At 40.6% G+C, this 24,028-nt stretch overlaps 1 protein-coding gene across 3 annotated transcripts in view; it reads right to left on the bottom strand.

Annotated features, from left to right (window-relative positions):
* Positions 1-7,387: 7,387 nt before the first annotated feature.
* The window catches only part of LOC124110717 (rap guanine nucleotide exchange factor 4-like), a 164,393-nt gene continuing 147,752 nt past the window's right edge, over positions 7,388-24,028 (bottom strand). For all 3 annotated transcript variants that reach the window (XM_048387615.1, XM_048387619.1, XM_048387623.1), the window contains 5 exons: positions 23,424-23,562; positions 19,865-19,929; positions 18,892-18,946; positions 17,038-17,092; positions 7,388-10,202 (listed from right to left, as the gene is read on the bottom strand). In XM_048387615.1, the coding sequence (XP_048243572.1) occupies positions 10,130-10,202; positions 17,038-17,092; positions 18,892-18,946; positions 19,865-19,929; positions 23,424-23,562 (387 nt within the window). In that variant the 3' untranslated portion in view covers positions 7,388-10,129. The remainder of the gene's footprint in view (positions 10,203-17,037; positions 17,093-18,891; positions 18,947-19,864; positions 19,930-23,423; positions 23,563-24,028) is intronic.

Here is a 24,028-nt window from a genome sequence, read left to right on the forward strand (position 1 = left end):
TGTCCACTTATGGGTGTCTGTGACTACCGATGAATGTGACAGAGGTGTCCTCTGTGGGATGTGTGTGACAACCGATGAAGGTGACAGAGGTGTCCTATGTAGGGCGCCTGTGACGACCGATGAAGGTGACAGAGGTGTCCTCAGTAGGATGCATGTGACAACCGATGAAGGTGTCAGAGGTGTCCTCTGTCGGGCGCCTGTGACTACCGATGAAGGTGACAGAGGTGTCCTCTGTGGGATGTGTGTGACTACCGATAAAGGTGACAGAGGTTTCCTATGTAGGGTGTCTGTGACTACGGATGTAGGTGACAGAGGTGTCCTCTGTGGGGCGCCTGTGACTACAGATAAAGGTGACAGAGGTGTCCTCTGTCGGGCGCCTGTGACTACCGATAAAGGTGACAGAGGTGTCCTCTGTGGGATGTGTGTGACTACTGATGAAGGTGACAGAGGTGTCCTATGTAGGGTGTCTGTGACTACGGATGTAGGTGACAGAGGTGTCCTCTGTGGGGCGCCTGTGACTACAGATAAAGGTGACAGAGGTGTCCTATGTAGGGTGTCTGTGACTACAGATGTAGGTGACAGAGGTGTCCTCTGTGGGGCGCCTGTGACTACTGATGAAGGTGACAGAGATGTCCTCTTAAGGGTGTATGTAATTACCGATGACGGTGACAGAGGTGTCCTCTGTAGGGTGCATGCGACTATTGATGAAGGTGACAGAAGTGTCCTCTTAAGGGTGTCTGTGACCACTGATGAAGGTGATAGAGGTGTCCTCTGTGGGGTGTCTTTGACTACCGATAAAGATGAAGGTGACAGGTGTCCTCTGTAGGGTGTCTTTGACTACCGATAAAGATGAAGGTGACAGGTGTCCTCTGTGGGGTGTCTTTGACTACCGATAAAGATGAAGGTGACAGGTGTCCTCTGTAGGGTGTCTGTGACTACCGATAAAGATGAAGGTGACAGGTGTCCTCTGTAGGGTGTCTTTGACTACCGATAAAGATGAAGGTGACAGGTGTCCTCTGTAGGGTGTCTTTGACTACCGATAAAGATGAAGGTGACAGGTGTCCTCTGTAGGGTGTCTTTGACTTCCGATAAAGATGAAGGTGACAGGTGTCCTCTGTAGGGTGTCTGTGACTACCGATAAAGATGAAGGTGACAGAGGTGTCCTCTGTAGGGTGTCATATGGCATGTTATTGACAATTAATGTTGGGATGTTAGTAACAGTAAATGTTGAAAATTCTTGTTTAGAAAAGATAATGACCCAGAAACTTATTCAGATATTTATTCACCTTTTATCTGCACCTCAACATCATCAGGGGCAGCTTCAGTCATTTCCTGTAGCATCAAGTTTGTACAGCACTGTCATCACACCACGCTACAGCATGACATGTACTTTATCCACAACAGCGTTCAGACTTCCTATCAAACCAGTAATATATCACATGCAACACACTTACTTCCTCACACATTTGTAGACAAAAAGTTCCATGAAATTTCAAAACTTTTCAATAACACTTGATATCAACAACTTAAGCATGACACTTCTTCTGTTTCCTGACAACAGTTGTATCACAAGTCATGTCATCTGACTTAGAGTTTTATATACATACTTCCTCCACGTTCTCAGGTTTCATTTTCTCATATCACATGATGCAGCTAGCATTTTAGGCTTCACCCTGGTTCAAGGTCATGCGGGACCCAATGGTCAAAGTTTCCCCAATTTGCAGAGTTGCTTCCCTTAATTGTAAGGATGTGCTGATCATGGGTTTGAATCCTAGGTTTTCCCCGCTATGTTCCTTGGTTTTGCAGCACTATCTTTGAGCTTATGAGTTCAACTCGGTGGGAAATGTATATATCTGCTTCACTCAGGGATCGCCTCTCAACATAATGTAGATCGGTTGTGATGTAACTGTAGTATGAACTGAAGTTAAACCCCATCAGTCTTACTATATCATGCATACCATATGATACACACTAGGGCTGGGACGAGTCCAAATTTACTACCCGTGTACCTATCACCCGACCCTACCTGGATACACGCTGTAGATATCTAAAGATAGGTACAAACTGTCCGATTTGGGAAAGTTTGACCGTAGCCCTGGCAAAATGTATTTAGATACATGTGTAAAGCAATCTGGTCATGCATACACTGAAGTTTACTGCATGAAGTTTTATCTCAATTCAAATATATAAAAGTCAGAAGGAATGGGTGCACAGTCAGAAGGAAATGGGAACATTAGTGACTTGTAGTGTAACCATAGAGTTTTAGGTAATTTTTGTCATTAAACAATATATTACTGGCTAACAATGGGTCCGGGTAGTCCTATGGGGACCTGGGTCCTATGCATGACCCACTCGACCAGAGTACCCGAGTTACCTGTCCCAGCCCTAATACACACCATGACTTTCTCCTTGCTTTAGACTTTCTTGAATACTCAGCTTAAAAATGCATGAAACAGAGCTTTACCTCTTCTCCCCATTCAAGACTTACCATATTCCAAGCATTACAGTAAGGGCTAGGCAGAAGGGGAAATAATACAGTAACTGCGAGACAGACCAGACTGTTAGCCTACATTCAGGAAGGTGATCAGAGTGTGAGGTGTCATCATGACCTCGTTAATATTAGCCTTATCTGTACTGTACAGTGTCTAATGTTTTCCTCATTTGTATTGAAAGTTTCCTTCTCTGATAAATGGAGATTATCTGATTGTGTCCACCTCATAAATATATGAATCATCATCTTGCTAACCATGCAACAGGTGTCCAGATGCTTGTAGCCACTGAGTATTTACTCACATGTTATCATTCACATTGGGTGTTGATCATCTTCCCAAGGCAAGGGCGTTAACTGACTATAAAAGTCCAGTTTGAGATTCTGGAGTTACAATTTGGCTTGACTAAGGAGTCTATGCATAGACCAATTAAAATCGCATAACGAACGACTTGGATTTCAACGCTCAGATTTCGGTCGATTGCAGGATTTGCATGTGTATCTCCAACTGGGCGTCGACAGATATTTTGCAATTTTTTCATGTTTTTTATCAAGGTGCTTAAGTGATTTGATTCACTTTGCGGGGTAAGACCTGTTTTACTACAATAAAGATCTTGATAATTGATCAGATTGACTTGACTAGGCGTCGCCATTTTGTTTGAAGCAAATGCAAGTGATATGAGAGATGGAATCTGATTGGTCAATAGGAGGGACATAAAAGGGACATAACTCGTAATAGCCACTGGTGGTGCTACAAACGAGGCTGGAATTTCCAGGTAGTTCGGCAAGGGTGGAAACTGGACTTTTATAGTCAGTTAATGCCCTTGCCTCGGGAAGATGGGTGTTGATAGTTTTCAATATCGTTTTCTTCCCTTAGGTTAGGTATTTTTACACTGATGAGTAGATCTGAGTAGATGACTACACTCAATCAGTAGATACAAGTATGCAAATTGAAAAGGATACATTGGGTAATTATGAAAAGTGTTGATATACTATTGTGTTGTGAAATTTTTCATGCATATTTGTAAATAAATAACTATAATACGAAAAAGATCTGAGGACATCTCATAACAGGTCATAGCAGAACAACCTTTCTTCCTGCCAATTGGAACATTGCTTGTGAGATCAGAATGTGTTTTCTAATCATGCAACCTTGAAGAGATTAACACAGGGTATTCCGAGTGATAGTTACAGACTGTATCACTGATTCCGTCAAAATTATCATTTATCTCTCACATCAATGGCATAAACATTTCAATGGAAGAGGCTTTCCATAGCCCACGGGAAGTACTGCCATACAATGTCTATCTATAAGACATTCCAGAATGTTCTTTTGTTCCGGTTTGAAATTTTGAATTGACAAAACTTTGTCGGAATACTTTTCAAAGCATAGTCCGGAATGTAACCTGCCATTTTTAATCTCATGCCGTAAGGCTCAAGTATTCTACTTTCTGATTGGCTAATGTGGACTTCCTGTTCCTCATTTACAAAAGATCATGCTGACATGATCTGTAATGGGATGTCCTTAGAACTTTGAGATCACTAAGACCTCATTTTAATAAGATTGCACAAATAGTCAGCTTATCTGGAGCTCTGATAACACATACTTGTCCTTCCTGACAGGATATTTATGATACAGAAACACAGGAGTGTAGTCATCTTTTCATCCTGCCGGGTCATTCATAAATAAGTGATGTATAAGATGTAAAGTCACTCACTGAAGTACCTTTAAATACCCTGTATGAATTCATTGCTAGAGGACAAAAAATCTGATGACATCCTCTTACAGGTCATGTCAGAACGGCCTTTCATCCAACTAATCAGAACGCCCTATCTACACTTTTTGGGAGCACTGACAAAAGTATTAGCATGAGGTTTAAACTTGAATCGTATAAGTAATACAAGTGATTCTATATTTGCTTACAAACATATTTTCTTTCAGTTCAGTCTATAAATGTAACAATGTGACAGTGAGAACAACGAACACCTTGCTTTGTGAGGATGCGATCGAGTGCAAAGCATAAAACATCCATACCTATAACATCACAACGTGATGTCACCAATAGCCTGCAGACTTGCGTTATTACTCAAAAGTTATATCACTTGACAAATTAATCATTTCAGCAAAATGAAGGCTTTTCATTCAACTTCATGTTTTGACTATATGAACAAACAAACAAATATTTGTGTAGTGATTTCTCATAGATATTGTAAAGTTACACAAAATATCTAAGTCACAAAAGTTTCAGTCAAATAAAAGAAGTGTATTTCGATACTGATTTTGCCAGGTGATGTACCTTCATAATTTCAAGATCTTCTCAAAGGTCTATTTGGCCATCAAATCAATACATTTTGTTTATTGATTGAAAATGATATTGGATGATAATAAAATCTCACCCTCATGTTTTCTACATAAAATATATCAACACTCATTGATTAGAGCTGAACACCTCCTCAGCAAGCCTCTGAGTTTTGCTGCTGTAATCGACTTGTGTTGACATATGCAACTGGGGGAGATTCTCTACAAATGATGAAGTCCACGTTGGCCTCCTTCTCTTCATTGTTCTTATGATGCAATGAGGTCATAGTGAATAGGGAAATGTGATCATCATTATCATAATGTGATACATAAACAAAACTCAACACTCTTCATATTTTCTTTGAGGATTTAAAGTGGACTGGTGTTACACTTGGGTGAGTATCGATTTTAGGATTTTAAATTATTGTGTTAACTACTAACTTTTAACAAACTTAATTTTGAAATTTGAATTCTGCCCTGAATATTTTGTCCTTAAACACAAATTACTTCTCAACTCATATGAGATGTACATGACTTTGCAAGGAAAAAAGGTGTGACCACAAAATGTATTGATACAGGTCCTCATTGAAACATCATCAGACTACCCTGGTCTGTGAAGTGGTTTGTTGTGTCAATCTGGATAACCATATACAGTCCATATAATCATATCATATCCATAACCATCAACAAACCTATATGGTCAGGCACGTTTCCCTTAGAGAATATTCCTATACCAAACCCTCTATACAGATCATGTATATGTACAAATAAATATAAATATAGAAGGTAAAAACATTTTAGAAATAATAACAAATTTATCTGTATCAATAGATGCCATTCATCTGTCACATTCTGTGACTCACATCCATACAAAGGAAGCAGTTGCCATGACAACAGCGGAAAAATTTCAGATTTGTTTCTGCTGGTTTCCAAACAAAGAATATAACAAACACATAACAACCCAGAACTTCATGAGTACTATAACCAGTTCATCATAGGAAACAACATATACCTGACAACTCTCACACATTTAGCATGAGACCATAGCTTCAGCACCAAAAACTCACCTCTTTTTTCTTCCAATATCAAGCTTTGCCTTGATACTTTTGTAATGTTTGATTTTTGTAATGTTAGACTTTTTTACTTATTGTTCTTTGATGATTTTTTAGGGGAGACGATTAAATAATATTTTAACTGAAACATTTGACGGAAATTACTTCATCTGAAAACTTTGATGTTGTTCATAACCACATGTTTATATGATTGTAAAGCCAAACAGCTAAAAGAAACTTACACGATTACTTCCCTGGCATGCATAGGTCTTACAATCAAACATTGTCTGTGTTATGGGCCTATATGGCCTTTTCACTAAATAAAGATGATCTGTCTGTCTGTATGATATACATTGTTTTCAAAGACTTTTATGTTCAAGGTGTCATATCAGCAGTGTTAGCCAGTCCCGTTGGTCGTGCAGTTTTTTTTGTATGAACAACATTTTTGATGCAGATACGCAGGTTTGAGAGAATAAGAAAATAAAAAAAGCTTTTGAGACTATTTTTTCCTCTTCCTCTTCTCAGTGTTTTGCAAATAACAGTTGTAGCTCAAGGCAACTCTATTTGTTGTTTAATGCCGAACTCAGCAATATTACAGCTATATGACAGGTGCCTGTAAATGATGGACTTTGGACCAGACAATCCAGTGCTTGACATTTTAGCATGGATTCATGCCAACAGGGTACCAAGTTGCTGAGCCTGACCACCCAATCTATTAAGTTGACTCTTACGAGAGGCATAGGTTTCTAGAGGCCAATTGTAACCAGGAATCTCTATGGCTTTACAGTACAATGGACCACTTGTGTATATTATCATTGTAATGTCATGTTAGTGAGTGAGCGAGTTGGGTTTAACGTCACTTTGAACAGCATTGCAGTTATATCACAGCGTGTCAGCCTAATGTGAGGGGAAAGCTTGTAGTGATGCAGGTCTCAGATGTTTACCACTTTGGTGAAACCCACGAGCATGTTTATGGTGCTGACCAACCTAGAATCATAATCAGGGTGAACCAGGATTCAAACCCACAATCATAGGTTTCTGGCATGCCAAAGGGATGCAACTCTGCACAGCAGCACCTTAGACGACTGGGCCACCCGTGCCCCCTAACGGCACGTTAGAACATCCCTTGAACTACATGTCTGTTTAAGGAGTACAACTGCAGTACATCTTCTCCAAAGTACCAGAAGTAAAATTCATCTTAAATATTCACCATGTACAGCTACTGTCCCAAATTAAGGCTACAGAATAATTGAATTATTTAAGGTTTTAAATCAAGCAGCGGTTTTGACATTTAATAATTCCTTAATAATTAATATGAAGGTTTTTTTACAATTGTTTTTTGTATAAAACAGAAAAAAAATCTTATTATTAGAAGTTTGGTGGATTACAGCAGCTTGATATTGGAAACACTGTAAAATGGAATACTGACACTGGTTCCAGTTTGTTTTGCTAAATTAACATTCTATCAGCAGAAATACTTCATTCAGAGACCTACCTTAGTGACAACCTGCAGTTCATATATACATTAAATAGTCACCAAAGCAGCTGTTATAAATTCATTGTTTATTTAAGTTGTTTTTAACAAGAAATAATGACAAACATTTAAACTATTTCTTTGAATTTATACACATACTTGAACATTTTTTTCTTTGAAAGTCATTGCAGATATATCTTATAGTGCAAAATCGATCCCTTCAGTCTACTTGGTCACATGGCCAGGAGAAAATATTAGTATTTCTACTTAATCTCCAGACAGATGGTTTTCCCATTTTACCTACAGACAGTTGGTCTTCCCATTTGACCTCCAGAGAGAGGGTTTCCCACTTGACCTACAGATGGTCTTCCCACTTGACCTACAGACAGTTGGTCTTCCCACTTGACCTGCAGACAGATGGTCTTCCCATTTGATCTGCATACTGATGGTCTTCCAGCTTGACCTACAGACAGTTGGTTTTCCCACTTTACATACCAACAGATGGTTTTCCCTCTTGACCTCCAGACAGATGGTCTTCCCATTTGACCTGCAGACAGATGGTTTCCCAATTGACCTACAGACAGATAGTCGTCCCACTTGACCTACAGACAGTTGGTCTTCCCACTTTACATACCAACAGATGGTTTTCCCTCTTGACCTCCAGACAGATGGTTTTACCATTTGACCTGCACACAGATGGTCTTTCCATTTGACCTGCAGACAGATGGTTTCCCACTTGACCTACAGACAGATAGTCGTCCCACTTGACCTACATACAGATGGTCTTCCCACTTGACCTACAGACAGATGGTCTTCCCACTTAACCTACTGACACGTGACCTTCCCATTTGACCTACAGACAGTTGGTTTTCCCACTTTACATACAAACAGATGGTTTTCCCTCTTGACCTCCAGACAGATGGTCTTCCCATTTCATCTACAGACAGTTGGTCTTCCCATTTGACCTCCAGACAGATAGTTTCCACTTGACCTACAGATGGTCTTCCCACTTGACCTACAGACAGTTGGTCTTCCAATTTTATCTACAGACAGTTGGTCTTCCCATTTGACCTCCAGACAGATGGTTTCCCACTTGACCTCCAGACAGATGGTTTTCCCATTTGACCTACAGACAGATGGTTTCCCACTTGACCTACCTACAGACAGATGGTCTTCCAACATGACCTACATACAGATGGTCTTCCAACCTGACCTACAGACAGATGGTCTTCCCACTTGACCTCCAGACAGATGGTTTTACCACTTGACCTACATACAGATGGTCTTCCCACTTGACCTCCAGACAGATGGTCTTCCCACTTAACCTACTGACATGTGATCTTCCCATTTGACCTACAGACAGATTGTCTCCCCACTTGATCTCCAGACAGATGGTCTTCCCTCAGACCTACATACAGATACTCATCCCACTTGACCTACAGACAGATTGTTTTCACAATTTATTTTGATGAAATTTTGCATTCTGCCATTCCATTCACTAGAATTATCGGCAGTAGTTTTCAACTAACAAATTATCTCCGACGAGAAGGCATACAGACACTCGACTAGTCCGCTAAGTCCCTTGACATGTCCCCAATACAGCATCTGTGGGATGTTCTCAGGCAGAGAGTGTACATCAGAGACTAACACCTGCCAAAGTGGCCCAGGTTGGGGTAGGGCTTCAGGCGGAATCGAAGGCATTACCAAGGGCAACCACAAGCAAGTTAATCAAGGGTGTGCCATCCAGATGTGGTGCATGTATCACCCAACATGGTGGACACTCCAGGTATTGATCAACACGCCCAAAATTAATTTTAGACATTTATAATCATTACACCTTCACTATCATTTCATCAATTACCCTATTTTGTGTTGGTAGTAGGCTATATTCAAAACCTTTCTTCCCATGGTGTCAATATTTCTTCCCATGGTGATAACATTTCTTCCAAGGGCAATAATAGATCTTGCGATGACCATAACATATCTTCCCATAGCCATAACATAGTTTTTCACAGCCATAACATTTCTTCTCATGCTGATAACATCTATATTCATAGCTTCCAATGGGGATAACACATCTTCTCATGGTGATAACATATTTTCCCAGGGTCACAACATATCTTACCATGGTGATAACATATTTTTTCACAGCCATAACATTTCTTCCCATGCAGATAACATCTATTTTCATGGCCGTTACATAGCTTCCCATAGGAATAACACATCTTCTCATGGTCAAAACATATCTTCCCAGGGTCACAACATCTCTTTCCATGGAGATAATATATTTTTTCACAGCCATAACATTTATTCTCATGCAGATAACAGCTTACCATGGTCATAACATATCATGTTGATAACATATCTTCTCATGGGGATAACTTATCTTCCCATGATGATATCATATCTTCTCATGGTGATAATATATCTCATGTTGACAAAATAAATTCTCATGGTGATAACTTTTCTTCCAATGGTGATAACATATCTTCTCATGATGACAACATATCTTCTCATGGTGATAACTTATCTTCCCATGATGATAAGATTTCTTCCCATGGTGATAGCATTTCTATCCATGGCCATTACACATCTTCTCATGGGGAAATCATCTCTTCCCACAGTGCTAGGATCTCTTCCATAAAGGTTTCTCTGATCCTGAACACATGTCCCCACTACAGTCAGCGCAGTGTTTGTGGATGTCACTGAAGTGGAGATATCCAAGGTTTCAAGGCACTGTACGGGTTATTGAGGAGGTGTCAATGAGCATCCCGCAGGATCAACACATATCATAATATCTAACACCCCATTGAGTGTCATGTCCTCCTCGGCTCCAGTTTATGAGACAACTGGGTTAAAGTCCTCTGATTGTCAATCACACTGAGATTCCTGAAACATAAAACACTTGATATAATTAGCAGAAAACTTTCAGAATGTTTGTTTGTTCATTTGTTGTATAATGCCTCACTCAGCCATATTCCAGCTAAATATCAGCAGTCTGTCAATAATGGAGTCTGTGCAAGACAATCCGGGGACTGACATCATGAACATTGATTTATGCAATTAGGACACATACACCAACTAAGTCAGCAAGTCTGACCTCCCAATTGCAATCGCTTTAGTCACCTCTTGTAGCAAGGATTGGTTGCTGAAGACCAATTCTAACTTGGTTCTTCACTGGGTTTGTTAATAATGGTATTGGACAATCATTGAGGATTCAGTACCATCAACTCTCATTAAAATCAGATCTTATTATCTGCTTTGATATCCCTCAGCATGGAAATCTGACAAAACCTCAGGACTTGGCGTCCGCTTAACCTTGTGTGAACTTTGACCAAACAAGGTTTTTCTAGCCAACCTGATGTTTAAATGATTTGGCTTCACTAAACACTGGCATCTAACAAAGTGTATTAATGCAGCTTCTGTCCAAGATTTTGAAATTGATGGTCTGAAGAAAAGAAAACCACACAATACACAAATGTTCCCGAATTCTTTGGTCGCTCATACTGAGAACTAAGAAGCATCCATGCTGATTGTCAGATTTTCACGACTTATGGAATGCATAGATAGCTGTGTTGATACTTGCACCCTAGCTGCCAAAATTGTTCCATGTACTCATCTGCTTTTACTATCTGATATCCACAGGTCACTTCACCGTGAAGAGCTGCAAGATTGCTCAGCAATAACCACTCACTCACTCACTCACACCACAGGTCACTATTACATCTACTCGGTATATGATTTCAATCTCAGTAAACTTAGATCTTTGTTCTTGTGACCTCTCCACAAAGATCAGAGGACATCCCAATACAGGTCATACCTGTCGCAAACTAACCAATGAAATGACGAACAAGAGTCCACAATAGCCAATCAGATAGCTGTGAAAATGTCAACTTCAGTACAGATTTGGTGACCTCCACACTATCCCCTTGCCCACCGACAAGTAGTCACAGTAAATTCATCTTCTCATTCTATCAATGTGTACTTCTAGCCAGGTGCATACAGTTCCTGTTATAACCAATTTCTTCTAGGTGTATTCAATTCTCCATCCAATCAGTGTCTACTAGGTATATTCAATTCTCCATCCAATCAGTGTCTTCTAGGTGTATTCAATTCTCCATCCAATCAGTGTCTTCTAGGTGTATTCAATTCTCCATCCAAACAGTGTCTTCTAGGTGTATTCAATTCTCAATCCAATCAGTGTCTTCTAGGTATATTCAATTCTCCATCCAATCAGTGTCTACTAGGTGTATTCAATTCTCCATCCAATCAGTGTCTTCAAGGTGTATTCAATTCTCAATCCAATCAGTGTCTTCTAGGTGTTTTCAATTCTCCATCAAATCAGTGTCTACTAGGTGTATTCAATTCTCCATCCAAACAGTGTCTTCTAGGTGTTTTCAATTCTCCATCAAATCAGTGTCTACTAGGTGTATTCAATTCTCCATCCAAACAGTGTCTTCTAGGTGTATTCAATTCTCCATCCAATCAGTGTCTTCTAGGTGTATTCAATTCTCCATCCAATCAGTGTCTACTAGGTGTATTCAATTCTCCATCCAATCAGTGTCTTCAAGGTGTATTCAATTCTCAATCCAATCAGTGTCTTCTAGGTGTTTTCAATTCTCCATCAAATCAGTGTCTTCTAGGTATATTCAATTCTCCAACCAAACAGTGTCTTCTTGGTGTATTCAATTCTCCATCCAATCAGTGTCTTCTAGGTATATTCAATTCTTGATCCAATCAGTGCCTTGTAGTTGTATTCAATTCTCCATCCAATCAGTGTCTACTAGGTGTATTCAATTCTCAATCCAATCAGTGTCTTCTAGGTGTATTCAATTCTCCATCCAATCAGTTTCTTCTAGGTGTATTCAATTCTCCATCCAATCAGTGTCTTCTAGGTATATTCAATTCTCCATCCAACCAGTGTCTACTACGTATATTCAATTCTCCATCCAATCAGTGTCTACTAAGTTAAGTCTCCATCCAATCAGTGTCTACTAAGTTAAGTCTCCATCCAATCAGTGTCTACTAGGTATATTCAATTCTCCATCCAATCAGTGTCTACTAGGTATATTCAATTCTCCATCCTATCAGTGTCTACTAGGTATATTCAATTCTCCATCCAATCAGTATCTACTAGGTGTATTCAATTCTCCATCCAATCAGTGTCTACTAGGTGTATTTAGCTCGATGTTCAGTCAGTGTGTACAGGGTGTATTGAGTCCCTTGATCACTGAGTGTGTACTGGGTGTATTGTCCCTTGATCACTGAGTGTGTACTGGGTGTATTGTCCCTTGATCACTCAGTGTCTATTGGATGTATTGTCCCTTGATCACTCAGTGTGTACTGTGTGTATTGAGTCCCTTGATCACTCAGTGTCTACTGGATGTATTGTCCCTTGATCACTCAGTGTCTTCTAGATGTATTGTCCCTTGATCACTGAGTGTGTACTGGATGTATTGTCCCTTGATCACTCAGTGTCTACCGGATGTATTGTCTCTTGATCACTCAGTGTCTACTGGATGTATTGTCCCTTGATCACTCAGTGTGTACTGTGTGTATTGAGTCCCTTGATCATTCAGTGTGTACTTTGGTGCATTGAGTCCCTTGATCACTCAGTGTGTACTGTGTGTATTGAGTACCTTGATCACTCAGTGTCTACTGGATGTATCGAGTCCCTTGATCACTCAGTGTGTACTGGATGTATTGTCCCTTGATCTTTGAGTGTGTACTGGGTGTATTGTGTCCCTTGATCACTCAGTGTCTACTGGATGTATTGTCCCTTGATCAATCAGTGTCTACTGGATGTATCAAGTCCCTTGATCAATCAGTGTGTACTGTGTGTATTGAGTCCCTTGATCACTCAGTGTGTACTGGATGTATCGAGTCCCTTGATCTTTGAGTGTGTCCTGGGTGTATTGACCCGTGATCACTCAGTGTGTACTGTGTGTATTGAGTCCCTTGATCATTCAATGTGTACTGTGTGTATTGAGTCCCTTGATCACTCAGTGTGCACTGGGTGTATTGAGTCTCTTGATCAATCAGTGTGTACTGTGTGTATTGAGTCCCTTGATCACTCAGTGTGTACTGGGTGTATTGAGTCCCTTGATCATGGAGTGGGTACTGGGTGTATTGTCCCTTGATCTTTGAGTGTGTACTGGGTGTATTGAGTCCCTTGATCATTCAATGTGTACTGTGTGAATTGAGTCCCTTGATCACTCAGTGTCTACTGGATGTATTGTCCCTTGATCACTCAGTGTCTTCTGGATGTATTGTCCCTTGATCACTCAGTGTGTACTGTGTGTATTTGAGTCCCTTGATCACTCAGTGTGTACTGGATGTATTGTCCCTTGATCACTCAGTGTGTACTGTGTGTATTGAGTCCCTTGATCACTCAGTGTCTACTGGATGTATTGTCCCTTGATCACTCAGTGTCTTCTGGATGTATTGTCCCTTGATCACTCAGTGTGTACTGGGTGTATTATCCCTTGATCATTTAGTGTGTACTGGATGTATTGTCCCTTGATCACTGAGTGTGTACTGGATGTATTGTCCCTTGATCAGCCAGTGTCTACTGGATGTATTGAGTCCCTTGATCACTCAGTGTGTACTGGGTGGATTATCCCTTAATCATTCAGTGTGTACTGGGTGTATTGTGTCCCTTGATCACTCAGTGTCTACTGGATGTATTGAGTCCCTTGATCACTCAGTGTCTACTGGATGTATCGAGTCCCTTGATCACTCAGTGTGTACGGTGTGTATTGAGTCCCTTGATCACTCAGTGTGTACTGGATGTATCGAGTCCCTTGATCACTCAGTGTGTACTGGGTGTATTGACCAGTGATCACTCAGTATGTACTGTGTGTATTGAGTCCCTTGATCACTCAGTGTGTACTGGGTGTATTGTCCCTTGATCTTTGAGTGTGTACAGAGTGTATTGAGTCCCTTGATCATTCAGTGTGTACTGTGTGTATTGAATCCCTTGATCACTCAGTGTGTACTGGGTGTATTGAGTCCCTTGATCACGGAGTGTGTACTGGGTGTATTGTCCCTTGATCTTTGAGTGTGTACTGGGTGTATTGAGTCCCTTGATCATTCAATGTGTACTGGGTGTATTGAGTCCCTTGATCACTCAGTGTGTACTGTGTGTATTGAGTCCCTTGATCACTCAGTGTGTACTGTGTGTATTGAGTCTCTTGATCACTCAGTGTGTACTGGATGTATTGTCCCTTGATCACTCAGTGTCTACTGGATGTATTGTCCCTTGATCACTCAGTGTGTACTGTGTGTATTGAGTCCCTTAATCACTCAGTGTCTATTGGATGTATTGTCCCTTGATCACTCAGTGTGTACTGGGTGTATTGTCCCTTGATCACTCAGTGTCTACTGGATGTATTGTCCCTTGATCACTCAGTGTGTACTGTGTGTATTGAGTCCCTTAATCACTCAGTGTCTACTGGATGTATTGTCCCTTGATCACTCAGTGTCTACTGGATGTATTGTCCCTTGATCACTCAGTGTGTACTGTGTGTATTGAGTCCCTTAATCACTCAGTGTCTACTGGATGTATTGTCCCTTGATCACTCAGTGTGTACTGGGTGTATTATCCCTTGATCATTTAGTGTGTACTGGATGTATTGTCCCTTGATCACTGAGTGTGTACTGGATGTATTGTCCCTTGATCATCCAGTGTCTACTGGATGTATTGAGTCCCTTGATCACTCAGTGTGTACTGGGTGTATTATCCCTTGATCATTCAGTGTGTACTGGGTGTATTGTGTCCCTTGATCACTCAGTGTCTACTGGATGTATCGAGTCCCTTGATCACTCAGTGTGTACGGTGTGTATTGAGTCCCTTGATCACTCAGTGTGTACTGGGTGTATTGACCAGTGATCACTCAGTGTGTACTGTGTGTATTGAGTCCCTTGATCACTCAGTGTGTACTGGGTGTATTGTCCCTTGATCTTTGAGTGTGTACAGAGTGTATTGAGTCCCTTGATCATTCAGTGTGTACTGTGTGTATTGAATCCCTTGATCACTCAGTGTGTACTGGGTGTATTGAGTCCCTTGATCACGGAGTGTGTACTGGGTGTATTGTCCCTTGATCTTTGAGTGTGTACTGGGTGTATTGAGTCCCTTGATCATTCAATGTGTACTGGGTGTATTGAGTCCCTTGATCACTCAGTGTGCACTGTGTGTATTGAGTCCCTTGATCAATCAGTGTGTACTGGATGTATTGAGTCCCTTGATCATTCAGTTTGTACTGGGTGTATTTGTTATTAGTAGGAAGCAGTGTGATGACAATGTTACTAAAATCTATAGATGCGTGTGTTGTAGTAGACAAAGAAGGTTGGAGAGGCAGGTAAGTGAACTTAGGCTACTGACACTGAGTGACAATGTGTGATTAAGGAAACAGGATCTGAGGGGGTATATATATTTAATCATGCACTAGCTGGTTGTCAATGTGTGGAAGTGACTGAAAGAAATATGTCTCCTGCTTTTTGTTTCTTGTTGGACTGCAAAAATAACTGACCCTTGATCTTTGAGTGTGTACTGGGTGTATTGTCCCTTGATCACTCAGTGTGTACTGGATGTATTGTCCCTTGATCACTCAGTGTGTACTGTGTGTATTGCGTGCCTTGATCACTCAGTGTCTACTGGATGTATTGTCCCTTGATCACTCAGTGTCTACTGGATGTATCGAGTCCCTTGATCACTCAGTGTGTACTGGGTGTATTGTCCCTTGATCACTCAGTGTGTACTGTGTGTATTGAGTCCCTTGATCATTCAATGTGTACTGTGTGTATTCAGTCCCTTGATCACTCAGTGTGCACTGGGTGTATTGAGTCTCTTGATCAATCAGTGTGTACTGTGTGTATTGAGTCCCTTGATCACTCAGTGTGTACTGGGTGTATTGAGTCCCTTGACCACTCAGTGTGTACTGGGTGTATTGAGTCTCTTGATCAATCAGTGTGTACTGGGTGTATTGAGTCCCTTGATCACTCAGTGTGTACTGGGTGTATTGAGTCCCTTGATCACAGAGTGTGAACTGGGTGTATTGAGTCCCTTGATCACTCAGTGTGTACTGGGTGTATTGAGTCCCTGGATCATTCAATGTGTACTGTGCGTATTGAGTCCCTTGATCATGGAGTGTGTACTGTGTGTATTGAGTCCCTTGATCATTCAGTTTGTCCTGGGTGTATTGAGTCCCTTCATCATGGAGTGTGTACTGTGTGTATCGAGTCCCTTGATCACTCAGTGTGTACTGGGTGTATTGTGCCTTGATCACTCAGTGTGTACTGGATGTATTGTCCCTTGATCACTCATTGTGTACTGGGTGTATTGATTCCATCGATCACTCAGTGTGTACTGGGTGTATTGTCCCTTGATCACTCAGTGTGTACTGGGTGTATTGAGTCCCTTGATCACTCAGTGTGTACTGGGTGTATTGAGTCTCTTGATCACTCAGTGTGTACGTGGTGTATTGAGTCCCTTGATCACTCAGTGTGTCCTGGGTGTATTGAGTCCCTCAATCACTCAGTGTGTACTGGGTGTATTGAGTCTCTTGATCACTCAGTGTGTACGTGGTGTATTGAGTCCCTTGATCACTCAGTGTGTACTGTGTGTATTGAGTCCCTCAATCACTCAGTGTGTACTGGGTGTATTGAGTCCCTCAATCACTCAGTGTGTACTGGGTGTATTGAGTCCCTGGTGTGTCCTCCTTACCTGACATAGCTCCTCACATCAGGGCTTGTCTTCAGAGAGGGGGGAAGCTCCATATCTGGACATAATTCACAACAGGTATCAGCACACGTAAACTATGGCAGCAACAACTCATGATGGACTAAATATTACCCTCCCAAAACATGACTAGCATCATTCAGCATCATTCACATAATTTCATAAATGGTATACATTATATGGTCATGAGATCATCTTCATATCAGTAATTTGTACACTCTTTTTTAAGTACGGTAAATCTGGAAAGTTATGCACCACAAAATTATTGCAATTGTCTAACACAAACCTTAACTGCATCTGGACAGCTTTGCAACACCCTGATAAGACTACCAAAGATCAAAGCTAGACTTTTGCATGTGATATTTGTTATAAGTAGGAAGCAGTGTGATGACAATGTTACTAAAATCTATAGATGCGTGTGTTGTAGTAGACAAAGAAGGTTGGAGAGGCAGGTAAGTGAACTTAGGCTACTGACACTGAGTGACAACGTGTGATTAAGGAAACAGGATTTGAGGGGGTATATATATTTAATCATGCACTAGCTGGTTGTCAATGTGTGGAAGTGACTGAAAGAAATATGTCTCCTGCTTTTTGTTTCTTGTTGGACTGCAAAAATAACTGCGTCCTGAAACTATTGCAAGTGTGTGTCACTCGCAGTATTTTCTTCCTTGCAAAACTTTCCAGATTTACAGTATGTATATCTTATTCAGTCTGATAAAGAATAAAGCAGCAATAAAATCTTCAACATGAAAACATAATTTTTAAGAAAGGAGAAGCTTTTGTTCTCTGTTATATAAAAAATAAATTCACACACATTTTCTCTGAACTGGTCAATGAAATCATACTACACATGTAAGTATCATATGAACAATGTACATCAACAAATATTGCATTAGGACTTTGAGCATCCAGCCCAAAATCAAACACATCAGATATTAAACAAGACCTGTCTGTAACTAGTAGTCTGGCCTAGATATAGAAGTTAAACCTATCTATAAGAACACAGCACACAGATCATCAATTTCAGTCAGTACCAATGAGAACAGATCAGTTCTCTAAATAATTAAGTCCCTTCAATAGTGACCAGAGTCAGTTGGTTTACATCCAAAACCCATACAGTGGAACACCATCAGTGACAACACTGTCAATGTCGAAGACCCACCTTCAGACAGTTACTGCTTGGAATAGTGCCATGACACAATCAGAAATGGCTCCATACCCATGATCTGTTAATCCGTTAATCTGCATGATATCAGCGGAAACTCTATACCATGTTGGACGTAATGGGGTTTCAGTGTATGCAACACCAAGAGGTCAGTACATGGACAAACAGTCTCAGTAAATTCAGATCTTTTACTCCAAAAGATCTAAGAACACCACCATAAGAGGTGGTAATACATGCACCCTGAGAGACCTTTGACTGTCCAGACAAAATGTCTTGAGACAATCACAGTTTTCTAAATGATTTGGCTTCATTTCGTAACCACTTGAATTAAGAAATTTTGATCTTAGCAAAAGAAAACCGCAACACAACACAAAAATACTTTTGACGTTACAAACATTTGGGTATAGACGTAATGGCAGGATGCATAAAATATCCACCACAACATAACGGCAGAGCTACTCCCCGATCATATTCGCTTTTTCACATACGGAAGTCAGATATGCTGGTCTGAGTGCTTCCTTCACAGTTACCGAGAATTTAGAAGGATCGCCAATTTAGAAGGATCGCTCATTAGAAAGTTCTCAGCCTCGTATAGAGGTGTCCTCACATCTTGATCTTGTGAGGTATCATATCGGAGTATAAGGATGGACGAGATTGATGGACAAAAGACCTACCAAAAGGAACACTGCGACACACACGCACTGTCTTTATTGTCTGGCCAATCATGTGCTGCAACAAAAGACAACAATACTTATATTTGAAGATGATACTTGCATATTTGTTTCACACGAGCACAGTTGGTCAAGTAGCTGACAACCACAGTGGCACCTCATACGACTTCGCAACCCATGCCCCTCAAACTGATAATCAAACACAATGCCATTTTGTCACAGTTATCATTTTTTGTCAAGCCAGTAAATATTTAAAATAGTTTTCTTGTCCTTCGAGTTAAAGTTGTTATGCATTTTCATTGTGTGTCACTATATGTATATGTAATGTCATTAAATGGAGAATCTCACCCAAGGGTCTTTTGATATCAAATATATCAACACGAGTCGATAGGTGCTAGACGTACAGCCTGTAACTGTCATTCGGTGTACCCTGTGTTAATGTGTTCGAGGATGCATGATTAAACTAGAAATATCATTCAACTGTCACTTTCCCGATCTGGTAAACAACGTTCTGACTGGTGGGATGAAAGGTTGTTCTGATGTGCCCTGTAATGAGGTGTCCTCAGGTCTTTGCTTAGAGGTAGTGAGAACTAAGTGCTTATTTTGATGAAATTCATGTACATCAACAGTGCAGTGCACCAATCCCATGGCTTGCACCTTTAATTTAATTATTGAGGCATCTTGGCGTTTATAATCCATAAGTGTTTATTTTTTTGTTTTTTTAGCGCCGCACTCAGCAATACTCAAGCTATATGACAGCGGTCTGAAAATAATCGAGTCTGGACTAGACATTCCAGTGATTGGTATCATGAGCATCAATCCATGCAAGTGAGATACAATGACATGCATCAACCAAGTCAGCGAGCCTGACCACCTGATCCTGTTAGTCGCCTCTTATGACAAGCATGGGTTGCTGATGTCCGATTCCAACCTGGATCTTCACAAGTCTCCGTAAGTGTATTACTTTTCAACTTACCATCTTCTCAAAGTTGACCAGACGGTCAAAGTAGGTCTTATTTCCTTCATGGGTGAAGGTCATATCTAGATAAAAATAATTAATAAGAAGAATACATGACCTCTTAAACAATACATACAGTCCACATGTGACCAACATTCTTTAAAGAACAAATAGTTGTTTTCCAGTTTCACTTTCATATATGCTTAATCAATGAATATCCTGTTTAAACTGCCTTGGAAGATATGGAATTGTTTCACATTCCTCCCTAATTATGTTGTTGTGACAAGCACATTGATGGTTAGTTATGAGATTGGTTGCATATATGTTGTAACCTACATGTAATTTCACATTTACTTGAAGAGCTTTCATCACACATATTTTCCGATTAAAAATGAAATATTTCTCTGACAGGAACTGTCAGATTTTAAATATAATGTTAGACAGGTATAGTCAGACAAGAACAGCAGTTGGGAATAGTTGTACAGGAATAGTCAGACAAGAGTAGTCAGACAGGAATAATGTAAGACAGGAATAGCAGTTGGGAATAGTTGTACAGGAATAGTCTGACAACAGTAGTAAGACAGGAATAATGTTAGGAATAGCAGAGACATAGACAGACAAGAATAGCAGACACATAGACAGACAGGAATAGCAGACAAATATACAGAGAGGAATAGCAGACACATAGACAGACAGGAATAGCAGACACATAGACAGACAGGAATAGCAGACACATAGACAGACAGGAATAGCAGACACATATACAGACAGGAATAGCAGACACATAGACAGACAGGAATAGCAGACAAATATACAGAGAGGAATAGCAGACACATAGACAGACAGGAATAGCAGACACATAGACAGACAGGAATAGCAGACACATAGACAGACAGGAATAGCAGACACATAAAGAGACAGGAATAGCAGACACATAGACAGACAGGAATAGCAGACACATATACAGACAGGAATAGCAGACACATAGACAGACAGGAATAGCAGACACATAGACAGACAGGAATAGCAGACACATAGACAGACAGGAATAGCAGACACATATACAGACAGGAATAGCAGACACATATACAGACAGGAATAGCAGACACATAGACAGACAGGAATAGCAGACACATAGACAGACAGGAATAGCAGACACATAGACAGACAGGAATAGCAGACACATAGACAGACAGGAATAGCAGACACATAGACAGACAGGAATAGCAGACACATAGACAGACAGGAATAGCAGACACATAGACAGACAGGAATAGCAGACACATAGACAGACAGGAATAGCAGACACATATACAGACAGGAATAGCAGACACATAGACAGACAGGAATAGCAGACACATATACAGACAGGAATAGCAGACACATAGACAGACAGGAATAGCAGACACATAGACAGACAGGAATAGCAGACACATATACAGACAGGAATAGCAGACACATAGACAGACAGGAATAGCAGACACATAGACAGACAGGAATAGCAGACACATATACAGACAGGAATAGCAGACACATAGACAGACAGGAATAGCAGACACATAGACAGACAGGAATAGCAGACACATAGACAGACAGGAATAGCAGACACATAGACAGACAGGAATAGCAGACACATATACAGACAGGAATAGCAGACACATAGACAGACAGGAATAGCAGACACATAGACAGACAGGAATAGCAGACACATAGACAGACAGGAATAGCAGACACATATACAGACAGGAATAGCAGACACATAGACAGACAGGAATAGCAGACACATAGACAGACAGGAATAGCAGACACATAGACAGACAGGAATAGCAGACACATAGACAGACAGGAATAGCAGACACATAGACAGACAGGAATAGCAGACACATAGACAGCGGGAAGAGCAGACACATAGACAGACAGGAATAGCAGACACATAGACAGACAGGAATAGCAGACACATATACAGACAGGAATAGCAGACACATAGACAGACAGGAATAGCAGACACATAGACAGACAGGAATAGCAGACACATAGACAGGAATAGCAGACACATAGACAGACAGGAATAGCAGACACATAGACAGGAATAGCAGACACATATACAGACAGGAATAGCAGACACATAGACAGACAGGAATAGCAGACACATAGACAGACAGGAATAGCAGACACATATACAGACAGGAATAGCAGACACATAGACAGACAGGAATAGCAGACACATAGACAGACAGGAATAGCAGACACATATACAGACAGGAATAGCAGACACATAGACAGACAGGAATAGCAGACACATAGAAAGACAGGAATAGCAGACACATATACAGACAGGAATAGCAGACACATAGACAGACAGGAATAGCAGACACATAGACAGACAGGAATAGCAGACACATATACAGACAGGAATAGCAGACACATAGACAGACAGGAATAGCAGACACATAGACAGACAGGAATAGCAGACACATATACAGACAGGAATAGCAGACACATAGACAGACAGGAATAGCAGACACATAGACAGACAGGAATAGCAGACACATAGACAGACAGGAATAGCAGACACATAGACAGCGGGAAGAGCAGACACATAGACAGACAGGAATAGCAGACACATAGACAGACAGGAATAGCAGACACATAGACAGACAGGAATAGCAGACACATAGACAGCGGGAAGAGCAGACACATAGACAGACAGGAATAGCAGACACATAGACAGACAGGAATAGCAGACAAATATACAGACAGGAATAGCAGACACATAGACAGACAGGAATAGCAGACACATAGACAGACAGGAATAGCAGACACATAGACAGGAATAGCAGACAAATAGACAGACAGGAATATCAGACACATAGACAGACAGTAATCGCAGACACATAGACAGACAGGAATAGCAGACACATAGACAGACAGGAAGAGCAGTCACATAGACAGACAGGAATATCAGACACATAGACAGACAGGAATAGCAGACACATAAAGAGACAGGAATAGCAGACACATAGACAGACAGGAATAGCAGACAAATAGACAGACAGGAATATCAGACACATAGACAGACAGTAATCGCAGACACATAGACAGACAGGAATAGCAGACACATAGACAGACAGGAAGAGCAGTCACATAGACAGACAGGAATATCAGACACATAGACACACAGGAATAGCAGACACATAAAGAGACAGGAATAGCAGACACATAGACAGACAGGAATAGCAGACACATAGACAGACAGGAATAGCAGACACATAGACAGACAGGAAGAGCAGACACATAGACAGACAGGAATAGCAGACACATAGAGAGACAGGAATAGCAGACACATAGAGAGACAGGAATAGTGAGACATGAATAGTCAGATAGGAATAGCTAGACTGTAATAGAAGACAGCAACAGATAGGAATAGCATGACATCATTTCCTGACATTTGTGAAGTTGAGCAAAATATAAATCACTGTTTTTTCTGGTCAAGATTTGATTGTTTTCAGGCCACAGTCATACAGCTGAATATTGCTGAGTGCTGTGTCTAACGACCACAAACAAAACCTGCACTCACCTTTCATGAGGAGGGGCATGAAGGGAATGATGGGGGGAGTCATCTTGGATGCATTCACCCGGTATGATCGGTGGTTGCGGGAGGGGTCCATGTTGGTTTCAAACTCAGCAAACATTCGTTTGAACTTGCTTGGCAACTTCTGAAATGAAGTTATGAAATGGTTACTGGCCTGACTTGAACACTTTCACATTCTGGAGCCAGAATATTTCTACAGCAATGACTCAAGACTCAATTACTTTCTCTGAAAGGGAGAGTCCAATAAAAAACATAATTTGCAACATATTGTTATTTTTTCTTATCAGGATAAAGATTAAAATTCAAATTTCAACATGTCCTAATTGATGAATGAGGAAACAAATGTCAAAACAGCATCTGACACAGAAATAAACTGCTATCTATGATGACAAGAAATCTTTAACATGAAACATAATTCACAGACTCCTTCAAAGCGTATGATCTTCTCTGTATCTGTTTCATTTTCCAACCCTCTAAAATTGTCAAAAAACATTTCATTGTAAAAAAGAGGAGCTACACATAATGCATTTTCAGATTTACAGGTGTTGTTGAATATTTGATGCCTGCAAATTTTAACATTTGAAACCTAA

This window comes from Haliotis rufescens, unplaced genomic scaffold (assembly GCF_023055435.1).
Source record: "Haliotis rufescens isolate VD_foot unplaced genomic scaffold, xgHalRufe1.0.p SCAF_10, whole genome shotgun sequence".
NCBI lineage: Eukaryota > Metazoa > Mollusca > Gastropoda > Lepetellida > Haliotidae > Haliotis > Haliotis rufescens.